The 20,392-nt window shown below is 42.1% G+C and overlaps 1 protein-coding gene across 1 annotated transcript in view; it reads left to right on the top strand.

Annotated features, from left to right (window-relative positions):
• Positions 1 to 798: 798 nt before the first annotated feature.
• The window catches only part of ROR1 (receptor tyrosine kinase like orphan receptor 1), a 181,505-nt gene continuing 161,911 nt past the window's right edge, over positions 799 to 20,392 (top strand). Inside the window, exon 1 of the mRNA XM_032218486.1 lies at positions 799 to 901. Within this exon, the coding sequence (XP_032074377.1) occupies positions 799 to 901 (103 nt within the window). The remainder of the gene's footprint in view (positions 902 to 20,392) is intronic.

The raw sequence follows: 20,392 nt of genomic DNA, 5'->3' as shown, positions 1-20,392 counted from the left end.
ATAATATTTAAAATCAAGCCATGGCTTAACAACCCCCCACCCTCCACAAATGGGCTCAGGAGTGGAGGGGGGGAAGCCACTGGCAGGAATCCACCATTTACCAAGCCTGTAAACAGCTTTTGCTCAAGCTGGCAACAGGGTCGCTTTTTCACTGTGGGTTTTCCCTTAGCATCTCTTTCTTCATCCCTCTCCCACTGAAACTAATCCTTAGGCCAACCGCCATATTTTTATACTCATTTATTTTTTTAAAAAAAAGTTAAATGCATTGGCACGCACGCAACTAGTTCCACCATCGATATTTCTAAAACAAAAAAAAAGTCTGTAAGCCACGGAGTTGTGAAGAGGAGGCGTCGGCGTCTCCCGCTGGCTTATTTTGCGTCCCGGTGGATAGTTTCCAACGCGCGTGAAACAAAACTCAAGGCGCGTCTAATTAAGTGGAGGAGCTTTCGCTTTGAGAGGCGCCGCTGCTCTTCCAGGTAGAGAAGCGCGTCCCGGCTGGTCCGGCAGGGGGCGCGGGAGGGTCGACCAGGGCGGACTGGCCGGCCCCTTCCAGGCGGCGGGGCTGCCTTGGCTCGGGATGGGGCGGTCTGGAGCGGAGCTTCGAGAAAGTGACAAGCCAGGAGGTTGAAGGAGCTAGGGAGGCCAGCGAAGGCAGCCTACCGCCCGCCCGGAGGCCAGTTTCACAGCCCGGCGAGAGAAGGAGGGGAGAGGACGGGCGAGCGAAAGCCCATTCCAGCCACCGGGCTCGGGATTCCTGGATGTTGGAGTAGCGAGGAGGGACGAGGAGCCGGCTCAGGAATGCAGCGGCGGCTCCATCCGGGCAGCTGGAAAAGGAGCCCTTTCCTACTCCAGCTGCTCCTGTGGCTGCACACCCGGAGCCTGGTCGAACCCGCGGCGCCAGGTAAGCCAAACCAGCCCAGTCCAGCCCGTCTGCCTCCAGTTCCCGCGGATGAAGATGCCCCGGCGGGGAAGGCTCAGCTTCTGCAGGACTGAGAGCGGCCCGGGCTTCCTCGCCCTTCTTGCCACTCGGAGTTCGTCCGAAGGTGCAATCGGCGTGGGTGGGTCGATGGGTGCGATTAAAAAGGAGACTTTTCGCTTGGGTTGGAGGCACTCGACGGGTGCTACCCCTTCGGCCTTAGAGCAAACTGAACGCCAGATAAACGTGTTGCACACGCAGAGGTGCGCGCGTGTGTGTGTGTGTGTGCGAGAGAGAGCGAGCGAGTTGCGCGTCTAAGACTGGCCAGTTCTGGAGCTCAAGCCTACTTGGAGGCTGGATTCAGTCTTCCCTAGGATGCTGGGAGGGGTCGAGAGTGTCAAGCGCACGTGAGGAAAGTAGACCATCTCTGAACGCCATGCAGCTAGTTTTCTTTGCAGCCGGGGAAGGGCGGCGGGAATTGCAAATGACGCGTCCCAAACAAGGGATTAACTGGCTTAGCATTTAGGGCCTGCATTTGATCGTGGTTTGTGCCTGCCTCCCTTCTTCGTAACGAAGGCGGTTCTTTTTGCTACCTAGTCCGCACTAAAACCCTTCGGGGATGCCGTAAGAGGCTCCAATTTGATCTCCTGATCCCCCCACCTCCGGTACTTGTTGGCCGAATCCGAGAGCCGTGGGCCGAAGTTTGGGCTTGCAACGAGCGAGGTTTCCGTATCCCCAAACCGGCCTGCCCCCGCGCCTTTTTGCCTTGAAAAGGCTCCTTTTCCCCAACCCTCGAGTGCCTAGACCGTGCTCCGCTGCAAGGCGAAAATACTTTGCACGTGCCCAGAGCAAGCCTGCCCTGCACCGGCGTTGCAGCCCCTCGGGTGATGGCGGAACACTTAGCTGAGCGCCGGCGGGAAAATTCAAGGATTGGGAAGGGCGTGAAGAGTTTGGTCTATTTTTGCCGCCTCGGTTCCTCTTTAAGATCCCCTCAGCTTTTCCCGCTTGCCCGCTTTCTATGCTGCAGGAGGGTCTTGGCCTCCCTTCTTCATCTTGGCCTCTTTTACCGAGGTCTTGCATTGAACGACATTGGAAGTGGAGGCTTCAATCAGAGCAAACCAGGATTTCAAACTTGTTTACTTGCTAGCTGTCGTCCCAGAGTCTGCAAAGATCTGGGGCAAAAGCTTGTAGGGTAAACCTTTGGGTAGCGAGGTGGGGTTGTGGATTTCTAAATATCACCTGGATTTGCATCTTTAAAAATCAAAATGAGACACTGGCAACGTTTAACTAATCAGTCTAGCCTAGGCCTTATTACTTATCCCTGAGAGTTTCTGTCTTTTTGCCTTTCCCCCCTTCAGCTTGGGTTGAAGCAGAATGAAAAAGGCAGATGAGATGGCCTATTGGATTCAGTTCAATTAAAGGGGTGGGAAAACTTGGTTAGAAGCCATGGAGTTGGGGAAATGTTCTGAAGTTGACAAAGTCAGAGGAAACTTAAACTGGTTCCCCTGGTAGATTGTGGCGGAGTAAATTGCTTTTGGGTGGTGCAAGTCTTGAGAGGTGACACAAAGAAACCTGAAAGAGCAAGTGTGTTGGCACCACAATAAAGGAAAGGGAAAGTGTATACTTCAGAATGATACTAGACAGGAATTTTTGACATCAGATTTTGTTGGAGATTACTGTACACAGAAGAGCCAAATCAGACTCATTACATTCAGAAAGATTTATTGCCAGGAAATGTTCACAGGATTGCATCAAGGCCTATGCCTCAATTCAAGGTACGGTAACGTTGATGGGGTTAAACTGTATTGGGTCTGGGTGTGAGAGGTTATTTGGAGCTACATGTAAACTGCTCCCACTCAACTTTGTAAATTGGGAAGGAAAATGATAACTTTACACATTGGTATTAGTGGAAAAAAAGTATATGCTCCTTTTAGCCTGGATAACCAATCAATCACAAAATTTTAAAAGCTATAGCAATTGTACATTTTTATATTTTTAATATAGAATTTTGCTGTATTGTTAAAATTCAGCAAAACATCAGTAAGTAAAATAAGTTAGAGCATTTAAATTATTGAAATAGAGAAAAAAACAACTTGGTGCCAAAAAGAACTGAAGGCATTTCTTTTTGCATAGTTCATGTCCAATAGAGAATGAGTCTTAATTTTTTTTAAGCAAAATTTTTGAGGTGACTTATATGGGGAACTGTTTGGATCTTAAATCATTTGGGATTTAGGAGATAAGCTTATTAAATTGTTACCAGTGAATATGCAGCAGTGCAATCCTTTTAAAATAATATATATTGCTTAATATTCTGGAAATCATATCTTAGAGGTAGTTGAAGCTTCCAAGTTGTTTTCAAAAGAAAACACACACATAGAGTTTAAGATAAAACAGAAGTAATAAAACCAAACCTAAAAATGAAAAAATTGATCCCAAATATTAAAATTAATGCAAACATGTACTTGAAGTACTAGGCAACGCCCCATCCCCCAAAAAACTTCTCTATATACTTACTTCTTCAATGGACATGCTGAAATTTAAAAGATAAGGACTCCCTGATTTATTCCACTCTGTTTAGTTCATTTTCTGAGATTGTAAGTGTGGGCAAGTTGCTTTGGGTGAAGATTTTTCAAGTAACCATTGTCGCCCCAATTAAAGTTTGAAGATAATTTGAACTGTGGACTCTAAAAGTCAAAAGCTGAAGTTTGGAGTTCTCTTCAGACATCCATCCCATTGAACACCTTATAGTAGACAATTTTAGATATCAGTTCTACATAAAAAACAAGCAGTTTGGTGTCTAGTAATAAAGCTAGATTTACAAGCATCTTTATACTTACAGCTTGGTTTTTGAGTGAGCAAAGGAGTTAAATCACATCCTGAACAAATTAAAACTGAGTCTTCATGTATTTGGTCACGTTTAACCTTGCCTTGCTTATAGCAGACCATGTTCATGATGTCATAGCTTAAATACTAATATTGTCTAATATACTTCAATCATACTGCTTCAGCTACAATTACTGGTACAACTTAGTGTATTGGAAAGTATCTGGCTAATGTGTATATATACATTGCTAGATTAATACATATTTACTCTTTGGCTGCTAAGTATGTGAGTTGATTTAAATCTAAGGTAGTTAATGTGTAATAGTCTGAGATAATATGCACTTTTTCCTACAGAATTAATACTCTGCTGTTTCCAGATCAAAATATACATTGTGTAAAGTGATGCTAGGGAACTAGCATCTGCAATTATAAAATATTAGATTAGGACTGGATTTTATTGTGGGATAAATTCCAGCAGAGTAGAGTATCAGTTGTTAATCCAGAGGATTGCTATCAGGGAAATAAAGCAAATATAAAGATGGTTGCACCTGAAAATAATTCTGCATTTGGAGCGTGTATTTTGTTTCTATATGAGAGAATTGGGCTACTGCCATGCTAATATTAAAGTGTTGTTGGAATGATGAAGACTGCATTATGCTGTTCTTAGCCTTGAATTTACTGACTTTGGAACTACCGTATTCTCATATTAAAATACATGGAATACACAAGTAAGGATATTCTATTTTATATTCCATAAAACAGTGTGAAGTAGGTAAGGTTGAAAAGGGTACGTTGTCCAAGGTTACAGGACTGTATTAATGTAAATAAAATTCAGGCGCATCCCAGTTGTAATAATGCCAGTTATTTGTAAAATGGATATATTCAAGAGAAAGACTTCAACGGTCTTTCTAAGATTCTGGCTGAATGCAAATATGATTTGGGTTTCCTATACTACAGAAATTATATATTTTCATTTTTCTGCAGTACTTTGAATTGAGTTAATCCTATATCCTTGAGAAAAGGTAATATATATATGTACTATGGTGGGACTATTGTAATAATGACTTTAGTATGTGCATCAAGTTACCATTTCTGATATGAATAAAATGTTACTTTAGTGTGAAACAATCTGTTGTGCAGCAAAATATAAATGTTAATAAATGGTTTTTAACTTTTTCTTACTTTTCGTGGAACCTTTAACTTATAATTTTACTGGTTTAAACGTTAAATACTGAAATAAAGTTCCGCTGATTTTTTTCAGTTCAGATCGTAGCTTTTATTTAAAGTGCTATAACTGTCTCATAAGAGAGACATGAGAAAGTTCTCCAGTGTTTCTAAATATTTTTGCATATTTTTTAGTATTTGCGAGTCAAATGTAGTTTACCTGTTTTTTTAAAAATCAGGAATTATTTTAGCATTAGTAGAATCTAGTATTTTGAGTAAATATAAATGGAAACCCGTATTATCAAAATAATTTCCATATAGCAAAAAAATTAAATTTTCTTTTTTCAAAAATTAAATTCTTAAGCTTTTGTAGCAGTTGAAATCACATGCCACAGGTCTTGACAGATTGAAATTTACATTCCAAAAGTTACTCACATATCACTAAGGTATGTAAGCCCTCCATCAACTCATTATTATTAGGATTATTATTATTATTCAATGTAAGTTAGTGCCAGCAGTCACAGTTCATTTTAAACCATGTTTCATTTGCTTAAGCCACAGTTACCTGGGTTCTCACAATGCACAGTTATAAGTTGTGGTTGATGAATCACAGCATCTGTATTCATGCTGCAAAGCCACAAGCAAGCAAATCACTGCATAAGATACCCTGCCACTATTGAGTTCTTGAGCTCCTCTAAGTTTAATGCTGAAAGACAGAATTAAAGGCCAGTATTTTGGGCCATCTATTGAGGTTCACCCCCAGTCTTTTTGGTTTCTTTGCTACCTTTGTGTGATCCCTCAGAACATGCAAACCAGACAGAACACAGGTAATCCTTGATTTACAACAGTTCACTTAGTGACCATTCAAAGTTACAAGAACACTGAATAACGTTACAACGGCACTTAGTGACTTGTTACCACGTTTCACAGTTACAATCTTTGCAGCATCCTCATGGTCGTGTGATCAAAACTCAGAAGCTTGACATCTGGTTCACATTTATGTTGGTTGCTGTGTCCCAGGGTCATATGATCACTTTTTGCAACCTTCTGAGAAGTAAAGTCAATGGGAAAGGCAGATTCACTTAACAACCGAGTTACTAACTTCACAATTTCAGTGATTCACTTAACTATGGCAAGAAAGGTTGTAACATGAGGCAAGTCTCACTTAACAGAAATTTTGGGATCAATTGTGATTGTAAGTTAAGGACTACCTGTAGTGATTTTTCTATACTTCTCTCTAGGCAGTTGCATGGATTGGGACTACAAGACAAAATAGACTGATAGTAGTAAAGGATGAGAAGGGAGCATCCACTAAGACAATTTTTAAAATAATCGTTCATTTCCATTTCAATGTCTAACCTTCATCCAGTTCTTTGCTTTAGCAACCTAAGGTATACAACAAACAAATGAGAAGTAGAACGGTATTGTATGAATATTAATTTCCTTATTGCTCTTTATACAGTTGGAACAAAATCCATTTTTAACCTCCTTTCAAACACTCTTTCAGATAGGACTGTTGTTTTGCTGATCTTTCCAGTGATGATGTCTCAAAATCCTAGTGGGATAATAAAATCAGTTCCATTACTTTTCTGGTTTACTAGATGGGCCATTTGCTGCTATTGGCCCTTCCTGCCTGCATGTAGCCCAACTCAACAGTCTAAACCCAGAGGCTCCAGGCTTTTGGTGGAAGAATATTTGACAGCCACGTGATGGCTCTGTTGACCCTTATCGTGGTCTTATTTGGGAAAATTATGGGGACTGTAGAGAAACAAACATTTCCCTATTTCTCTGGTGGTTCCTCAATAGCCAACTTTTTTTTGTGACTGTTGCAGAATGGCACCTGACAAAGGTAGTTTGCAATAAAAGATAGGACAGGATGATGGTGTTGTGGTTCTGCATTTCATCATTTTCTTGCTGCAGTGATGTAGTAGCATATTTTATAGTCATATTAAATATTACTATTTTGGATTATACTGCCTTTAACATATAACTGCAAAATATTTTACCATACAGTGCTTTCCTCATTCAAGCAGATATATTGTGATATATAGTGAACCACAAGTTTACATGTTGCTGTATACCATATCATATGAAGTAACCCTTGAAGTTAATAATAATTTATTAAATTTGTATGTCGCCTGACTCGTAACAAAAACTCTGGACAATTAGAAACATAGAAAACAGATGGCAGAAGGATGGTCTGCCCTTTTGAGTTTGCTTGTTTTTCATTTTCTTTTTAATTTCTTTTAATTTATTTATTTTTTATTATTTTTATTTTAAAACTTTTGTTGGATGCTGTGTATATATTTATCTCAACAATACATTTGAGTAAAATTAATAAAACCAGAATAGAAGTAGAAAATATTTCTACTTTCATTTATAAAACATGCCCCTCTTTTGTGTGTGTGTGTAAAATCTTGTCTTATCTTTACCAAGTATCTGTTTCAAAGCCCAGCAGGTATATTTGTATAATTTCTGTTACTGAGAAATCTCCCTGTAAGACTTTTTATCTTAAGTCTTTCCCTTTGACCCAGGCTGAAATATAAAGCCAATGCAATTAGTGTTTCAATAGTTACAGCAATAAAGATTACATCTTTAAGTGTCCATTAATAAGCCCACTTCAATATGAGAAAGGTAGATTCAAACTTAAGAGTATAAGACTGCAATGGTAGACTAGATAAGCTTTTAATATGATCCAGCATGACTGTTCAGAGTCATTTAGTTCTTTCCTTCAGTTTTCAAGTCCTATTTGGCACTTCTAGCCAGTGGACTATAAAATCCTAATAAGAGAAGTATCCAAAGATCCTTCAAGTTGAATTTAATGCTTTTTTGCTGAGAAAAATATTGCTCATTTCAGTAACTTACTGTATATACTCGAGTATAAGCCTAGTTTTTCAGCCCACTTTTTGGGCTGAAAAAAGCCGCCTCGGCTTATACTCGAGTCAGTGAAAAATTTGCCCGAAATGGAGGAGAAAAAGGGGCGGGGCCATGCCGCTGGGTGACACTCGTGAATGGCCCAGTGCCCCTGTGAGTTTCCCCTCCCTCTGTGTCAGTTTGCCGCGCAGCACGCACCGCACCATCCCCCCTCCTCACGTTCTAATGTAATGCAGGGCTGTCTTACGATTCCCCTTCCTCCCCCTCCTGCCGCTCTGCAACGATGTCCTACCTCCTCCTTGTTATGGCAAGCAGCCACATAGCGATGTCCCACCTCCTCTGGTACAGTGATCCAATGATAGGAATCACTGTGCCGTGTGTCATAGGAGGCGGGACATCGCTCCCGCGGCTGCACGGGACATCATCATCACAGCGGGACATCAGCATCATGAGGTGAGTGAAGTATTTCATTGAATACACCGCTAGTTTACTGTTTTTCTTTGAAATAAATATTCAAAAACATTATTGGTATCTATTTTTATTTTTGAAATTTACCGGTAGCTGCTGCATTTCCCACCCTAGGCTTATACTCGAGTCAATAACTTTTCCAGTTTTTTGTGGTAAAATTAGGTGCCTCGGCTTATATTCGGGTCGGCCTATACTCGAGTATATATGGTAAGTTAAGCTAACACTGGTCCTGGCCAAGATTCGAACTTATTGTTTTTAACCATAGCTTGTCCTGGGCATTTATCACAATTAAGACCTTACAACCACACTATGAATGTTATCTTCAGTTTCCAGCTGCTCTTCATATTGTACTTCATGACACTTCAGAATGGGTATGTTTTTATAACTCTGTTTTAAATCTGTTTTGCTGTCCAGCAAAACATTATCCATAATAAAATTGAGAATTTTTAGATAAAATCTCTTCAAAATCTATATATACTTGTCAGATAAATTGCTATAACAAGAGGGAACCAGACAGTGGTGGGTTCCAGATCCCATTGCAAACAGTAAGCTGCAATGGGGCTGAGCGTCCGCCATGTGCACATGTGCAGGGCACGCATGTGTGCAGCACGTGCATGTGTACTTACCATCTGCGACACTCCAGCTGCTCGGTGGAGCATCGCGCAGGTGCTGTACACTCTGCGCATGTGTGAAAGCCCTGATTGGCTCAAATACGGGTAAGGAGAGCAGGTTGGCGGGCAGGCCCTCTGGACCACAATACAGGACCGGTACCTGGTGCTCCCAGCAGGCACCGGGATGCCCATACCGGGGCGAACTGGTCATATCCCACCATTGGAACCAGATTAAATTATACTTTTCTGGCACAAGGTAAACACAGCAGAGTGGAAGAAATGGGTTAAAAAATTATTATCCAAAATAATTATCATGAAGTTCTTATCTGCCAAAGGCAGGGTGCCAGGCACCAAAATGCTTTGTCACAAACCGTGATCTTTATTATTAAGAGTTAATTATTTAAGGTTTACTTATTTATTCCATTTTTACCTACTTTCCCCAAAATACTTAGTAAATCTTATTTTCGCATGCCACTCTGTTGTTTGGGAAGATTGGACTGATTTATGCATTCAGGAAAAAGTGTGGGTAGCATAAGTTAAATTTTCCCAAGAAAGAACTAGACGTTTGAAGGTTACTTGTGAGTATATAAGCCTGAACAAAAAAATGCTTTCCCTGAGGTGTGATATTGGATACTGTTCTGCAGAGACAAGCAGAGAAATGCAATAACCATTTGAGGGCTGAAAATCTCACAGTTGAAAATGCTTCAAAACCCTTAACTAAAAGCAGGTGCTTGTTACACAGATGTTATCTTACATACCAGGAATATCTATAAAGGTGCTTCATGGAGAATAAAATAAATATCTGTGTGTAATATTGTTTAAATAAAAGCCCATCTCTTGTCACTCATCCTAGTGGTATCTTGTTTGAAAGAATTTAAGGTATAATATATGTGTTCATCTTTGTGGACCCACAAGGAAAAACTATTGATTCTAAACGGATTATCCAAGCTACTTCCCTAGAAAATTTTTCTTTAAAAAAAACCTGGGAAACCTTTATTTAAAATTAGTGTTTTAAACATTATTTTAGAATAGGACAGTTTGCTTGTGAAAATAATGTTGCATATACTAAGGTCATTTTTTAAAATATTTGGTCTTGCAAACAATTGAAATAGAATATGTTTATTGTACTAAGCCTTATTTGTTAGTAAATAGTGAATCATTAAGCTTCTTACGAATTTGTCAGATAAACTGGATCTTCCATTGCAAGAGTGACTTGTAATTTATCTTTATCTCTGATGACTTCTATTGTAATATAATTCCACATTATGCTTTTAGTAATGGATCAGCATGCTCCAGTCAGTACATCAATGATCTGCAGAAATACAGCATTCACTAATTGTTGGGGAAAAACAAGTGATACATTCTACTTTTGTGGAGATAGATTTGGCAATCTATGGAGTGAATTGTAGCAAGTAATCCAAACTGTAATTGAAGGATTAAGACTGTTGCTATTTTACACGAACATATGGCATTTTTCACAAGTGGTTTGCCATTGACTGCTTCTTAGGCCTGAGAGAATGACTGGCCCAAAATCACCCAGCTGGATTTGTGTATCACATGGGATAAGAATTAGCAGTATCTCAGTTTCTAACCTGGTGCTTTAACCAGTATGTCAAACTGTCTGTCACACAATCATTACATATTTCATACATAATGTCTTGCAAATATGAATTCTAAAATTAATTCAGCCAATCTTAATGGATTACAGATTTAATGCATTACCATTTCTTTTACTTTTAGAATCCACCAAAATTCATTAATATTGTCTCTTTCAGAAAGATACAGTATTTTAAAGCAATTCTATATAGGAATACTGACAAACTAATTTATCAGCACGCACACAGAAAATCTCCAAGTAGCTACCATAAAGGAAAAGAAAAGATAGGAATGCAACCCCATGGGGATTGCTCAGTGAGACTTTAATTCATTCAGTATTTATCCATATGTTTGTAACATCTGACATTCTAATGATCAGCCATTCTATAATATGCTAGAGTTTGCATAAAAATGCAACATGCAGACTGGCTTCTATTAAGCCAATTATTATCCAATGTATAAGATTTCACAGCAAAAGCTTTGAGAATGAAAGTAACAGGAAACAAAAACAATCTGCTTGACACCACAAGAATTGCTTCCTGATGCAAACCCTAAGGCGATAAAACAGAGCTGTCTTTCCAATCTTATTTCACTAAGCAAATAAATAAATAATCCAAAAATGTATGCATGAAAACTTATCAAAATTTCCCTTTTCTATTTTCCTTTCCTTCTTGACTCTAATTGTGTTTGCTGCAGCTACAAGCCTTTCGGAGGCCAGGAGGTAGGCGTGTTGGTCCGGGGGAGTGTGCTCCATTGCCGCGCCATTCGGGCCGGCTTTGGAGGCCTGCCGCTCGCTTTTAAAAAGCACGGCACGAGCACCAAGGCTTTTATCGATCCCAGCGAGCCCTTGTAGTTCCCTTTATTGTTTTAATTGAGTTTTTTCATTTTTACTGGCCTTTCTGTCCACCAGCCTGCCGCGGAGGAGCGTGCGACCATCGGTTCGAAACGCGGTTGCCACTTTTGCCTCATTCCCCCACGCTGTTGCGGTGGCCATTTTGGGGGGGGGGAATTTGCGCGTCCTCTTCTTCCAACGGCCGGCCGCTCAGCCACGCTTCTCCAGGAGGCCGCTGGGCAGTCAGGGGTATATCCCGGGTTCTCCTGACGGGGCTTCTGCTGCCCTCACCGTGCACAGGGCGGCGCTGGTGCCTGGGTCACTAGTGGCCTTTGCACCGGCACAGGCCTTGCTCCTTTTTGCTGCACGTGGCCTGGGCCTCCCTGCTCTCCTGCCGGGCCTTGCAGCCTAGGCTGCAGGCCCACAACCTCCTATACCAGCGACTGGCACTGTTTTTCTGTTTCCTTGTTTTACTGTGTGACATTAAATATTGTGATTATATTGTGCACTTTACTTATGGAGACTTTTTCTGTTCTTCTTCCAGTGTAGCCAGTCAGAGCCTCCAGTCCCCCTGCCATCTACCTACGCTTGACAGAGCAGCCTGTGAGGTCATTGACCATGGAACTGCCCGGTCCATCAGGTTCATTAGATAGTAGACCAGGTCCTTCTCAGGCCCCTAGCAAGGCTTCTCCCCCTACTAAGGGTGGTGGGTCTGGTAGAGGCAGGGCGGCTACCCAGGAGCATCCCCCCAAGGCCCCTTCAGTGGCCGAGGCTAAGGACGCTGAAAGGCGCTAACGGGCCCTTGACAAGCAGTTCGAAAAGGCCTGGCGCCAGGCTGCTAAGGATGCTCTCCAGACCGCTCCTACTGGGGACTCCTTCGTTCTTCCCCTCCCAAGGGGAGATCCTCTGGCCTTCATTGCTGAGGAGGTGGAGTCCCAGGACGTGTCCCCTGACAGGTCTTTGGCTGAGCCAGCTTCACCGGCTCCCTCTTGGTCTTATGACCAGGGCCCCCCTGAGGGCCTCACCCGGGATGATTCGCCTGAGGACATTCCCACTCACCTGGGGGAGTCCATTGACCAGGACCCCGAGTCAGACCAAGAGCCTGAACTGTCTGCTCGCATGCAGGCCATAGTTGCCCGTGCCATTGCCAAGGGCATCGCAGATGGCATGCAGAAGCGGGAGCAGCCTTCCGCTACTCCCAGCTCCTCTCAGCCTAGCCAGAGTGTTCCCCCCCCCCCCCCGGCTAAATGGGTCCGTCACCCCTCCTTAGAATCATCTGTGGTCAGCGAATCATCATCCAATCGTCGTCCAGGCAGCAGGCCTTGCGGGACCTCCGCATCACCATGAGGACCCTTAGGAGTCACGATTTCTCCTTAAATCTGGAGAACAGATTTACTTACTCCTACCACCAGACTCAATCACCTGGGGGCAGTGATAGATACCATGTTGTGCAGGGTGTTCCTATCCCAGGACAGACTAGACGCACTCATGTCCATGACCCACAAGGTGTTCCATGCGAGGCATGTTCCAGTGGTCCTCCTGTCCCAGCTGCTGGGGAAAATGATCTCATGTCTCTCGATTGTTCCCTGGGCCTGACTCCATTCCAGGGTTCTGCAGTGGCTTCTCCTGCCCCACCAGAGAGCCAGCAGGAGCAACTCACCCCTGCTGGTGTGCGTCCCTCCGTCGGTGAAGAGGTCCCTCCGGTGGTGGAAATCATCAGCGCTTCTCAAAGGCCATCTCTTCAAGGAACCCAACTGGGTGGTCATCACCACAGATGCCAGTCTGACTGGCTGGGGGGCGCACATGGGTCATCTCATGGTTCAAGGCAAGTGGTCCCCAGCAGAGACAAACTACAACATCAACTTCCTGGAACTACTGGCTGCAAGGTTGGCCCTGCAACACTTCCACCAGTCCATCCGTCATCGTCATGTTCTGCTGATGACGGACAATGTGGCCACCAAGGCGCACATCAACCGCCAGGGCGGCACCAGATCCAGGAAACTGATGACGGAAGCGGAGACCTTGGGCTGCTGGGCGGAACATCACCTGGCGTCCCTCCACTCCGACCATATCTTGGGAGTGGACAACACCCAGGTGGACTGGCTAAGCAGGACCACCATAGACCCCGTGGAGTGGCGGCTGGATCCAGCTCTGTTCCACCAGCTGTCCCGCAAGTTCGGCACTCCGTTAGTCAACCTCTTTGCCACCAGGGACAACACGCAGCTCCAGTGGTTCTTCTCCCGGTTCCACTCACCAGGGGCAGAGGGGACGGATGCTCTACGATGCAGCTGCCCCCGGGGCCTGCTACACGCCTTTCCCCCTCTCCCTCTTCTCCCGCATGTTCTCAACAAGATCATAGCGGAGGGGGCGGAGGTGGTCCTCATGGCCCCTCATTGGCCCCAGAGATCATGGTTCACCGACCTTGTCAGCCTGTCAGTGTCCCCTCCGTGGCGGATTCCCCCGGATCAGGTCTCCCTCAGCCAGGGGGCCATCGTCCATCCGGAACCCCAGTGGCTCCAGCTGGCTGTCTGGCACTTGAGGAAGACCTGCTAAAGGCCGAGGGGTTGTTGGAGAAGGTAGTACGCACCATTCAGGCTGCTCGACATCCTTCTACAACGAGGATTTATGACTCTACCTGGGCTACCTTCGCCAAGTGGTGTGAAGACTTGCTTCTTGACCCGGTCACTACGCCTGTGTCCTGCGTTTTGGACTTCCTGCAAGGGGGGGCTCGAGAAGGGCCTTGCCCGGAGCACGCTCCATCATCAGGTGGCGGCTCTGTCACCGTCTGGTCTGGCGACACTACTCTACCCCTCAGCAGGATTCCTAGAGCGTGCTGCTTCCTCAAGGGTGCTTCCAACATCCGTCCTCCCACCGTTCACTGCTATCCCACCTGGCAGCTGTCAGTGGTTCTACAGGCACTCACCCTTCCACCCTTCGAGCCTCTCCGTACATCGTCTCTCCACCACCTCACCTTAAAGACGGCCTTCCTTATTGCCATAACGTCCGCCCGTTGTATTTCGGAACTGGCGGCCCTGTCCATCCATCAGGACCTGTGCGTCATTCACCCCGACAGGGTCATTTGGTGCCTGGACCCGGCTTTCATTCTGAAAGTCAATACTTGGTTTCACAGGGCGCAAGAAATCATCTTACCGAACTTTTGCCCACATCCATCGCATCCTAGAGAGCACTCCTGGCACAAGCTGGACGTTAGGCGGGCCTTGAAGGTCTACCTCAGTCGAACTTCGGAGTTCTGTATGTCAGAGGCCCTCTTCATTTCATTCCAGCCCGGTTCCTTTGGCAAGAAGGTCTTCTCTTCCACTGTTGGCAGATGGCTAAGGGCGTGCATCGCTTCTGCCTATGAGAACCAGTCTAGGGCAGTGCCTCGACACATTACCGCCCATTCTACGAGGAGCGCGGCCACCTCAGCAGCCTGGGCCACCCAGGCCTCGATCGATGATATCTGCAGGGCGGCCACGTGGTCTTCACCATCACCCTTCGTCAGGAATTACAAGCTGGATGTGTTTGCCTCGGCCGAGGCATCTTTCGGCAGGAGGGTGCTCCAGGCGGTTGTTCCTGCGACCGAATCCCGGGACTCTGCTTCTGCCCGCCCAGATGGACAATAACTTGGGTATGTCCCATTACTTGGACTCTCCAAGCGGTGCACAGGAGAAAGATCATTGGCTTACCTGAAGGGTCATTCTCTGTGCACCGCGGGAGAGTCCAACCCACCCTGGTTCATTGTCCAGGGATTTGTGGTCTTCGTGTCAACAGGATTTGGATTTTCTTGGGTGCTCTTGCTCTATCCTCATGGTTCCAGACCACCTCAAAATTCTGGGAGTGGTCATGCCAGGAGGTGTGGTCCGGGAAAAGTTTCCTCAGTTCCAGGGCAACCAGACTGAATTAACCCATTGCTTGGACTCTCCCGCAGTGCACAGAGAAGGACCCTTCAGGTAAGCCAATGGTCTTTAACACTGACCTTTGTAAGTGCGCGTGCGGGCACACTCACACATAAGAAAGCTATATCTGTCCATTTTTGTGGTGGGAGAGAGTGAGGGATAAAAATAGATGACACAGAAATATATTTGCTTCATTATTTCCTTTAATGATAAAATAAGCATCCCCTTGGAATAGCTTTTTAAAAAAATAATACTGTTTTATGATTTGGAAAATGCATATTTACGCCACTGATTCTTATAATAGCAGTGGATGATTTATAAATACAAATAAAACAATCTTCCTGTTGCCCTTTTTTCTTCATTGGGGGATGGCTCATATTTTAGATTCAGTTGTGGTTTTCTGGGATATTATTTTGAGTTCCTAGTGTAGCTATCTTTTTTTTTTTTTTGAGATGGTAATAGGTTATATAACTGGTATTCTGGATGCTTTTGAATTATTTCTTGTTTTAATTACCATTTATTAGATTGGTAGTACATCTAATCACTTGGGACACGGTGGCTCAGTGGCTAAGATGCTGAGCTTGTCAATCAGAAGGTCAGCAGTTCACTGGTTCAAATCCCTAGCGCCACATAATGGAGTGAGCTCCTTTTACTTGTCCCAGGTTCTGCCAACTAACAGTTCGAAAGTACGTAAAAATGCAAGTAGAAAAATAGGAACCACCTTTGGTGGAAAGGTAACAGCATTCTGTGCGCCTTTGGCATTTAGTCATGCCGGCCACATGACCACGGAGGCGTCTTTGGACAGCTCTGGCTCTTTGGCTTAGAAATGAAGATGAGCACCGCCCCCTAGAGTCAGGAACGACTAGCACATATGTGCAATGGGAACCTTTACATCTAATGTTGGTTTGCTGCGATTAAACACAAAATTAGAAAATATAAGAGAAAATAATTCTACAATTAAGGAAGGAGGTTTTCTTTTTACATACATTGTCCTGTCTTAGGGCATTAAGGCTGCAACCTGCATCAGAAGTTTTATACACACACACACAAAAACACACACACACACAATTTTATATATAAAAATCTCTGCTGTGTTTTTTTTGTTGAAGAAATGAGGTGAAAACATCTAATACTATTTATAAACTGTTCTTCCTTAATATTACACTTACTTTCCATCAACTGCATTTGTTCTACTGTTTTTAGATAGCTATTATTCAAATCCAGTTATAGGATACATTTTGTGACAAATGTTCACGTAATGTTACACTTTGCAGGTAGTTTCAGTGTTTTTGGAGCCAAATCAAACAAGATACTTTAAAATAAGCACTGAATTGTTCCAGAGAAGAAAGATTGCAACGGTGTGGGATCCCATTTTTAGTTATTGCCAAGTCTAGGAAGATGTTATTTGCTGTTGGTGCTGCTGCTTTTGGAATTACTTCAGATAATCCTATAGGATGATAAAAAGTCCTAAGGGTAACAGTCCTCTCTTTCTAAGTAAGGGGATTAAGTATGTTTCTATTAAATGTAATTAGTTAAAAGGATCTACTTACATATGTTATTTGTCAAAGGGTTGTAAGAACCATTCATATCATTAAAAGTATGTAGATAAATGTTACATTGATGAAAGATTATTTTTACTTTATCTTTACATAAAATTTAATGCCTTTTGATGGAGAAGTAATGAAAAAGAAATACCCATTCTTTTATTCCTTTATTTTTAAATGTATTTCTCTGACTTTCAGAGCAAAGATCTCCAAACTGGCTGAAAAAAGATAAAATCAAAAGAAATATGATTTTAAAAATGTATTTATTGTTTAGTAAACAAGACTGTTTACTGAATAAACTAAAAGGATATCTACTAGTGTTTAGACAATAGTAACAACAAAGTGACAACAATTTATATGCTGCCCATATTTAATTAATAACCATTTTGGCTTTGGCTTCCTTCATCAAAGAACAAGAATAAAATCAAATATAGATAATCCTTATACAACATTATGCAACAAAGTCAAGTTTATTCTAGACAATAAAAAATTAGGTTCAAAAGTTTTGGAAGTGCTGTTCCAAAGTTTTTAAAAGCACTCTTTAGGGAAGATGTTTCCCATAATACGTACTCAAATAATACAGTAACAAACCATATTTAATTAAATATCGCAAATTCATTTTTCAATATTAGACAATATATTCTAGGGTTGAACAGAGTTACTTTTAATTGTGCATAATTATCACATTCGTCAGAAAACAAATGGTGTTCTGTACTTTCTTCTGCTTTATTCTTTAGAGGAAAACAAAAAGGAAAACTATTTCTAAGGGTTGTTTTTTTTTTAAGTTCAAGGAATTTACTCTTGTGAATAGGAAATGGTTGCTTTCTTTGGTTGTCTGTGTGGCCTTTCTGTTTATACTGGCTTACTCACAATTTGTTCAGTAAAAAGATCCATTTGAGTCCAGAAAAATGTGTTTGTTGACTATAGCCCTTAAGATATTTCTGCATCCTTTTTAGCTTTCATAGTTTTGTTCAAAGAAAATGTCATTATCTTTCAACATGATTAATTTGTATTGGATGATATGTGGATAGTCCCTGTCTGAAACTATGTTACACAGTGGAGCTGGATGACTTGAATTCAGTATTGAACAGTATTGAATTGATTATTAATGTGGTTTTCCTTCAATTTAATTCATCAGATTTCAAAAAAACATTTTGGTTAATATACCATATGTGTAGGGGTGGGTTCCGGATCCTGGTGCAACCGGTATGATGCAACAGGGCTAGGCATTCACCACATGCACATACCCAGCATGCGCATGCGTACTTACCACCTGCGACGCTCCAGCTGCTCGGCAAAGCATTGCGCAGGTGCCGTACCCTCTGTACGCGGAAGCCCCGATTGGCTCAAATACAGGTAAGGAGGGTAGGCGAGTGGGCCCTCCGGAGCACCATACGGAATGGTACCTGGTGCTCCCAGCAGGCACCGTTACGCCTGTAGCAGGGCGTACCAGTCATATCCCATCACTGGGTATGTATAATTCTATGAGAGAAGATATGATGTTGAAATTCAAATTTTCTGATACATTCTTCTAGTTAGTGCCTCTCTTTTGGCTTACTTTTTTCCCCCTAGCATTCAGTTTTTAAATCCTGGATGCTGAAATAATTGTGAGAAATAGATATTACCATCCAGATTATGAAATACATTACTGATAATTTTCTAGTGTTTTCTTTCTGTGTCAGTAGTACATGTGAGCCAACTTCATTTAACATCTTGAAAATCTGAAGGCTTACTAGCTGAACTGTAGAAGATGATCTGACTGAGCCAGAGAGCGGGGTCAAGCACATCATTAGTTTGCCCTCATAAGAGATTTAAGTCCAGCCCCTGTTGAAATCCATTGACTCTTATCTGCTGCCAATTTCCTTGAACTATTAGTAGATCAGATTCTTGTATATAGGTTGCATGAAATAAACTCGTAGTGCTTTTGATCTCCATCCTGGCTTCTGATTTCCTGAGCCTGACGTTAATTTACAATGCATATTTTATTTTAAAGCGCATGTTAAAATCTAAGCACAATTTGGCCATATTTTTTTCCCACCATATCTCTCCAATAAGAGGCCACCCATTGCTGCAGATGTTGACATACTCTGCATGCTTCTCTGGCAGTAAGTTTCAGTGAAGTGCTAAGAAGTTGCTGAGTTAATCGAACCATAGTGAACCGCAGTGTATGATTTAAAAAAAAAACATTTTAAATTGTAAATTAACATTTCTTCCAGTGTTTCATCTTTCATATCTTATTTTTGGACAATGTATGCTTTGGATTGCTTTGTTAGCTAAGTAAGTGTGACTTTTGTTGTTGTAATATGTATAAATGATAGCTTTCATGCTAATAAAGTATATTTTATGCTGTGATGGGTGAATAATGGCAGTAATTTTCTTCGCTTTCATCTTTTTCTGTAATATTTCTGTCAATTGATGAACATTGGTCTTCAGCCAGGATTTTATTTTATTTTTTGCTTTTGAAGTTTTGTTTCGTCTATGAGGAGTGAATAATTACTTGGTGTTATTACAGTAACATCTCTTTATATGCATCATGCCTACAGAAGTAAAACTGGTGCAATCTCATGGAACAGAATTCAAAATTATTTTGTTAGTTGCATTTCTAAATGCATCTCTTACATTTCCAAAATAATTGGATATCATTATTGCTTGTTTATTGGTTTTGAATCATTAACCTTTTGAAATCTAGACATTCTCAGTAACTCTAAAACACATTTCCCCGATTTCTTTTTTCCATCCCTGAAAGTATTTGAAATTTAATAATATCAGAAAGGGATGGTTATCTCCTTTCTGGCCTCTTTATAGTGTTAAACTCCATATTTTTGAAATAGCCGCAATTTTACAATGCACAGGCCACTCTTAAGATTATGCTAATTGTGCTAAGGTAGAGCCAGCTAAGAGAGGAAGAAAGGCAGGTAAAGTGAGATGACCACTTCTGCTTCATTGAACTACCACCTTCCCTATTTCATAGTATTAGTACATAATACCAGTATTACTACCATTACCGTCCTGAAAATGGAGGAGATGCGCAAAGTCGGCATTGCCCCTTGCAGGGTCAAATTGAACTTGCTTCTTGCTTCTTGCATTCCTTTGTTCTATCATTGGAAGAAATACTTTCTTGAATCTACATACATAGATACAGTTCATGCTGTTTCCCTCTATGGAAAGTGTAGGGAAAAAAGTAAGAAGTAAGAAGAAATAGTAAAAAGAAATCAAAGGCAGAAAAGTAGAGGAAAATAAAAGAAAATCCAACCAGCAAAGTCTCATTTACAACCAGGACTGTGTATAATGCAGCTCCAATTTTTTTTCTATCTTTAATTCAAGCATTGGAGAACTATTATTATAACCATGGAAGATTGGTGTTGCCTCTCAACTAGGAGACCAAATTAGGAAAGACTAAACAGCTCAGTGAAAAGATCTCTGTTTGTTTTACATCTTTTCCATCCTGCAGGTCATATATTGAAATGGTAATGTCTGGGTTATATATTCAGAATTAGATGACTAAATGTTTCCCTTGTTACAACTAAGATAAATGTTTGAAAGATAGCTAGATTTGAACCCAAAAGGGCTTTTACAAAAGGCAATTGGCCTTTCTTTGGTGTTGCTTGAAGATGTTTCGCTTCTCATCCAAGAAGCTTCTTCAGTTCTTCGTAACCTAGGGTTAGGTG

This window comes from Thamnophis elegans, chromosome 5 (assembly GCF_009769535.1).
Source record: "Thamnophis elegans isolate rThaEle1 chromosome 5, rThaEle1.pri, whole genome shotgun sequence".
Taxonomy (NCBI): Eukaryota; Metazoa; Chordata; class Lepidosauria; order Squamata; family Colubridae; genus Thamnophis; species Thamnophis elegans.
Note: the sequence above shows the minus strand (reverse complement) of the source record. Positions and strands in the feature narration are given on the sequence as shown.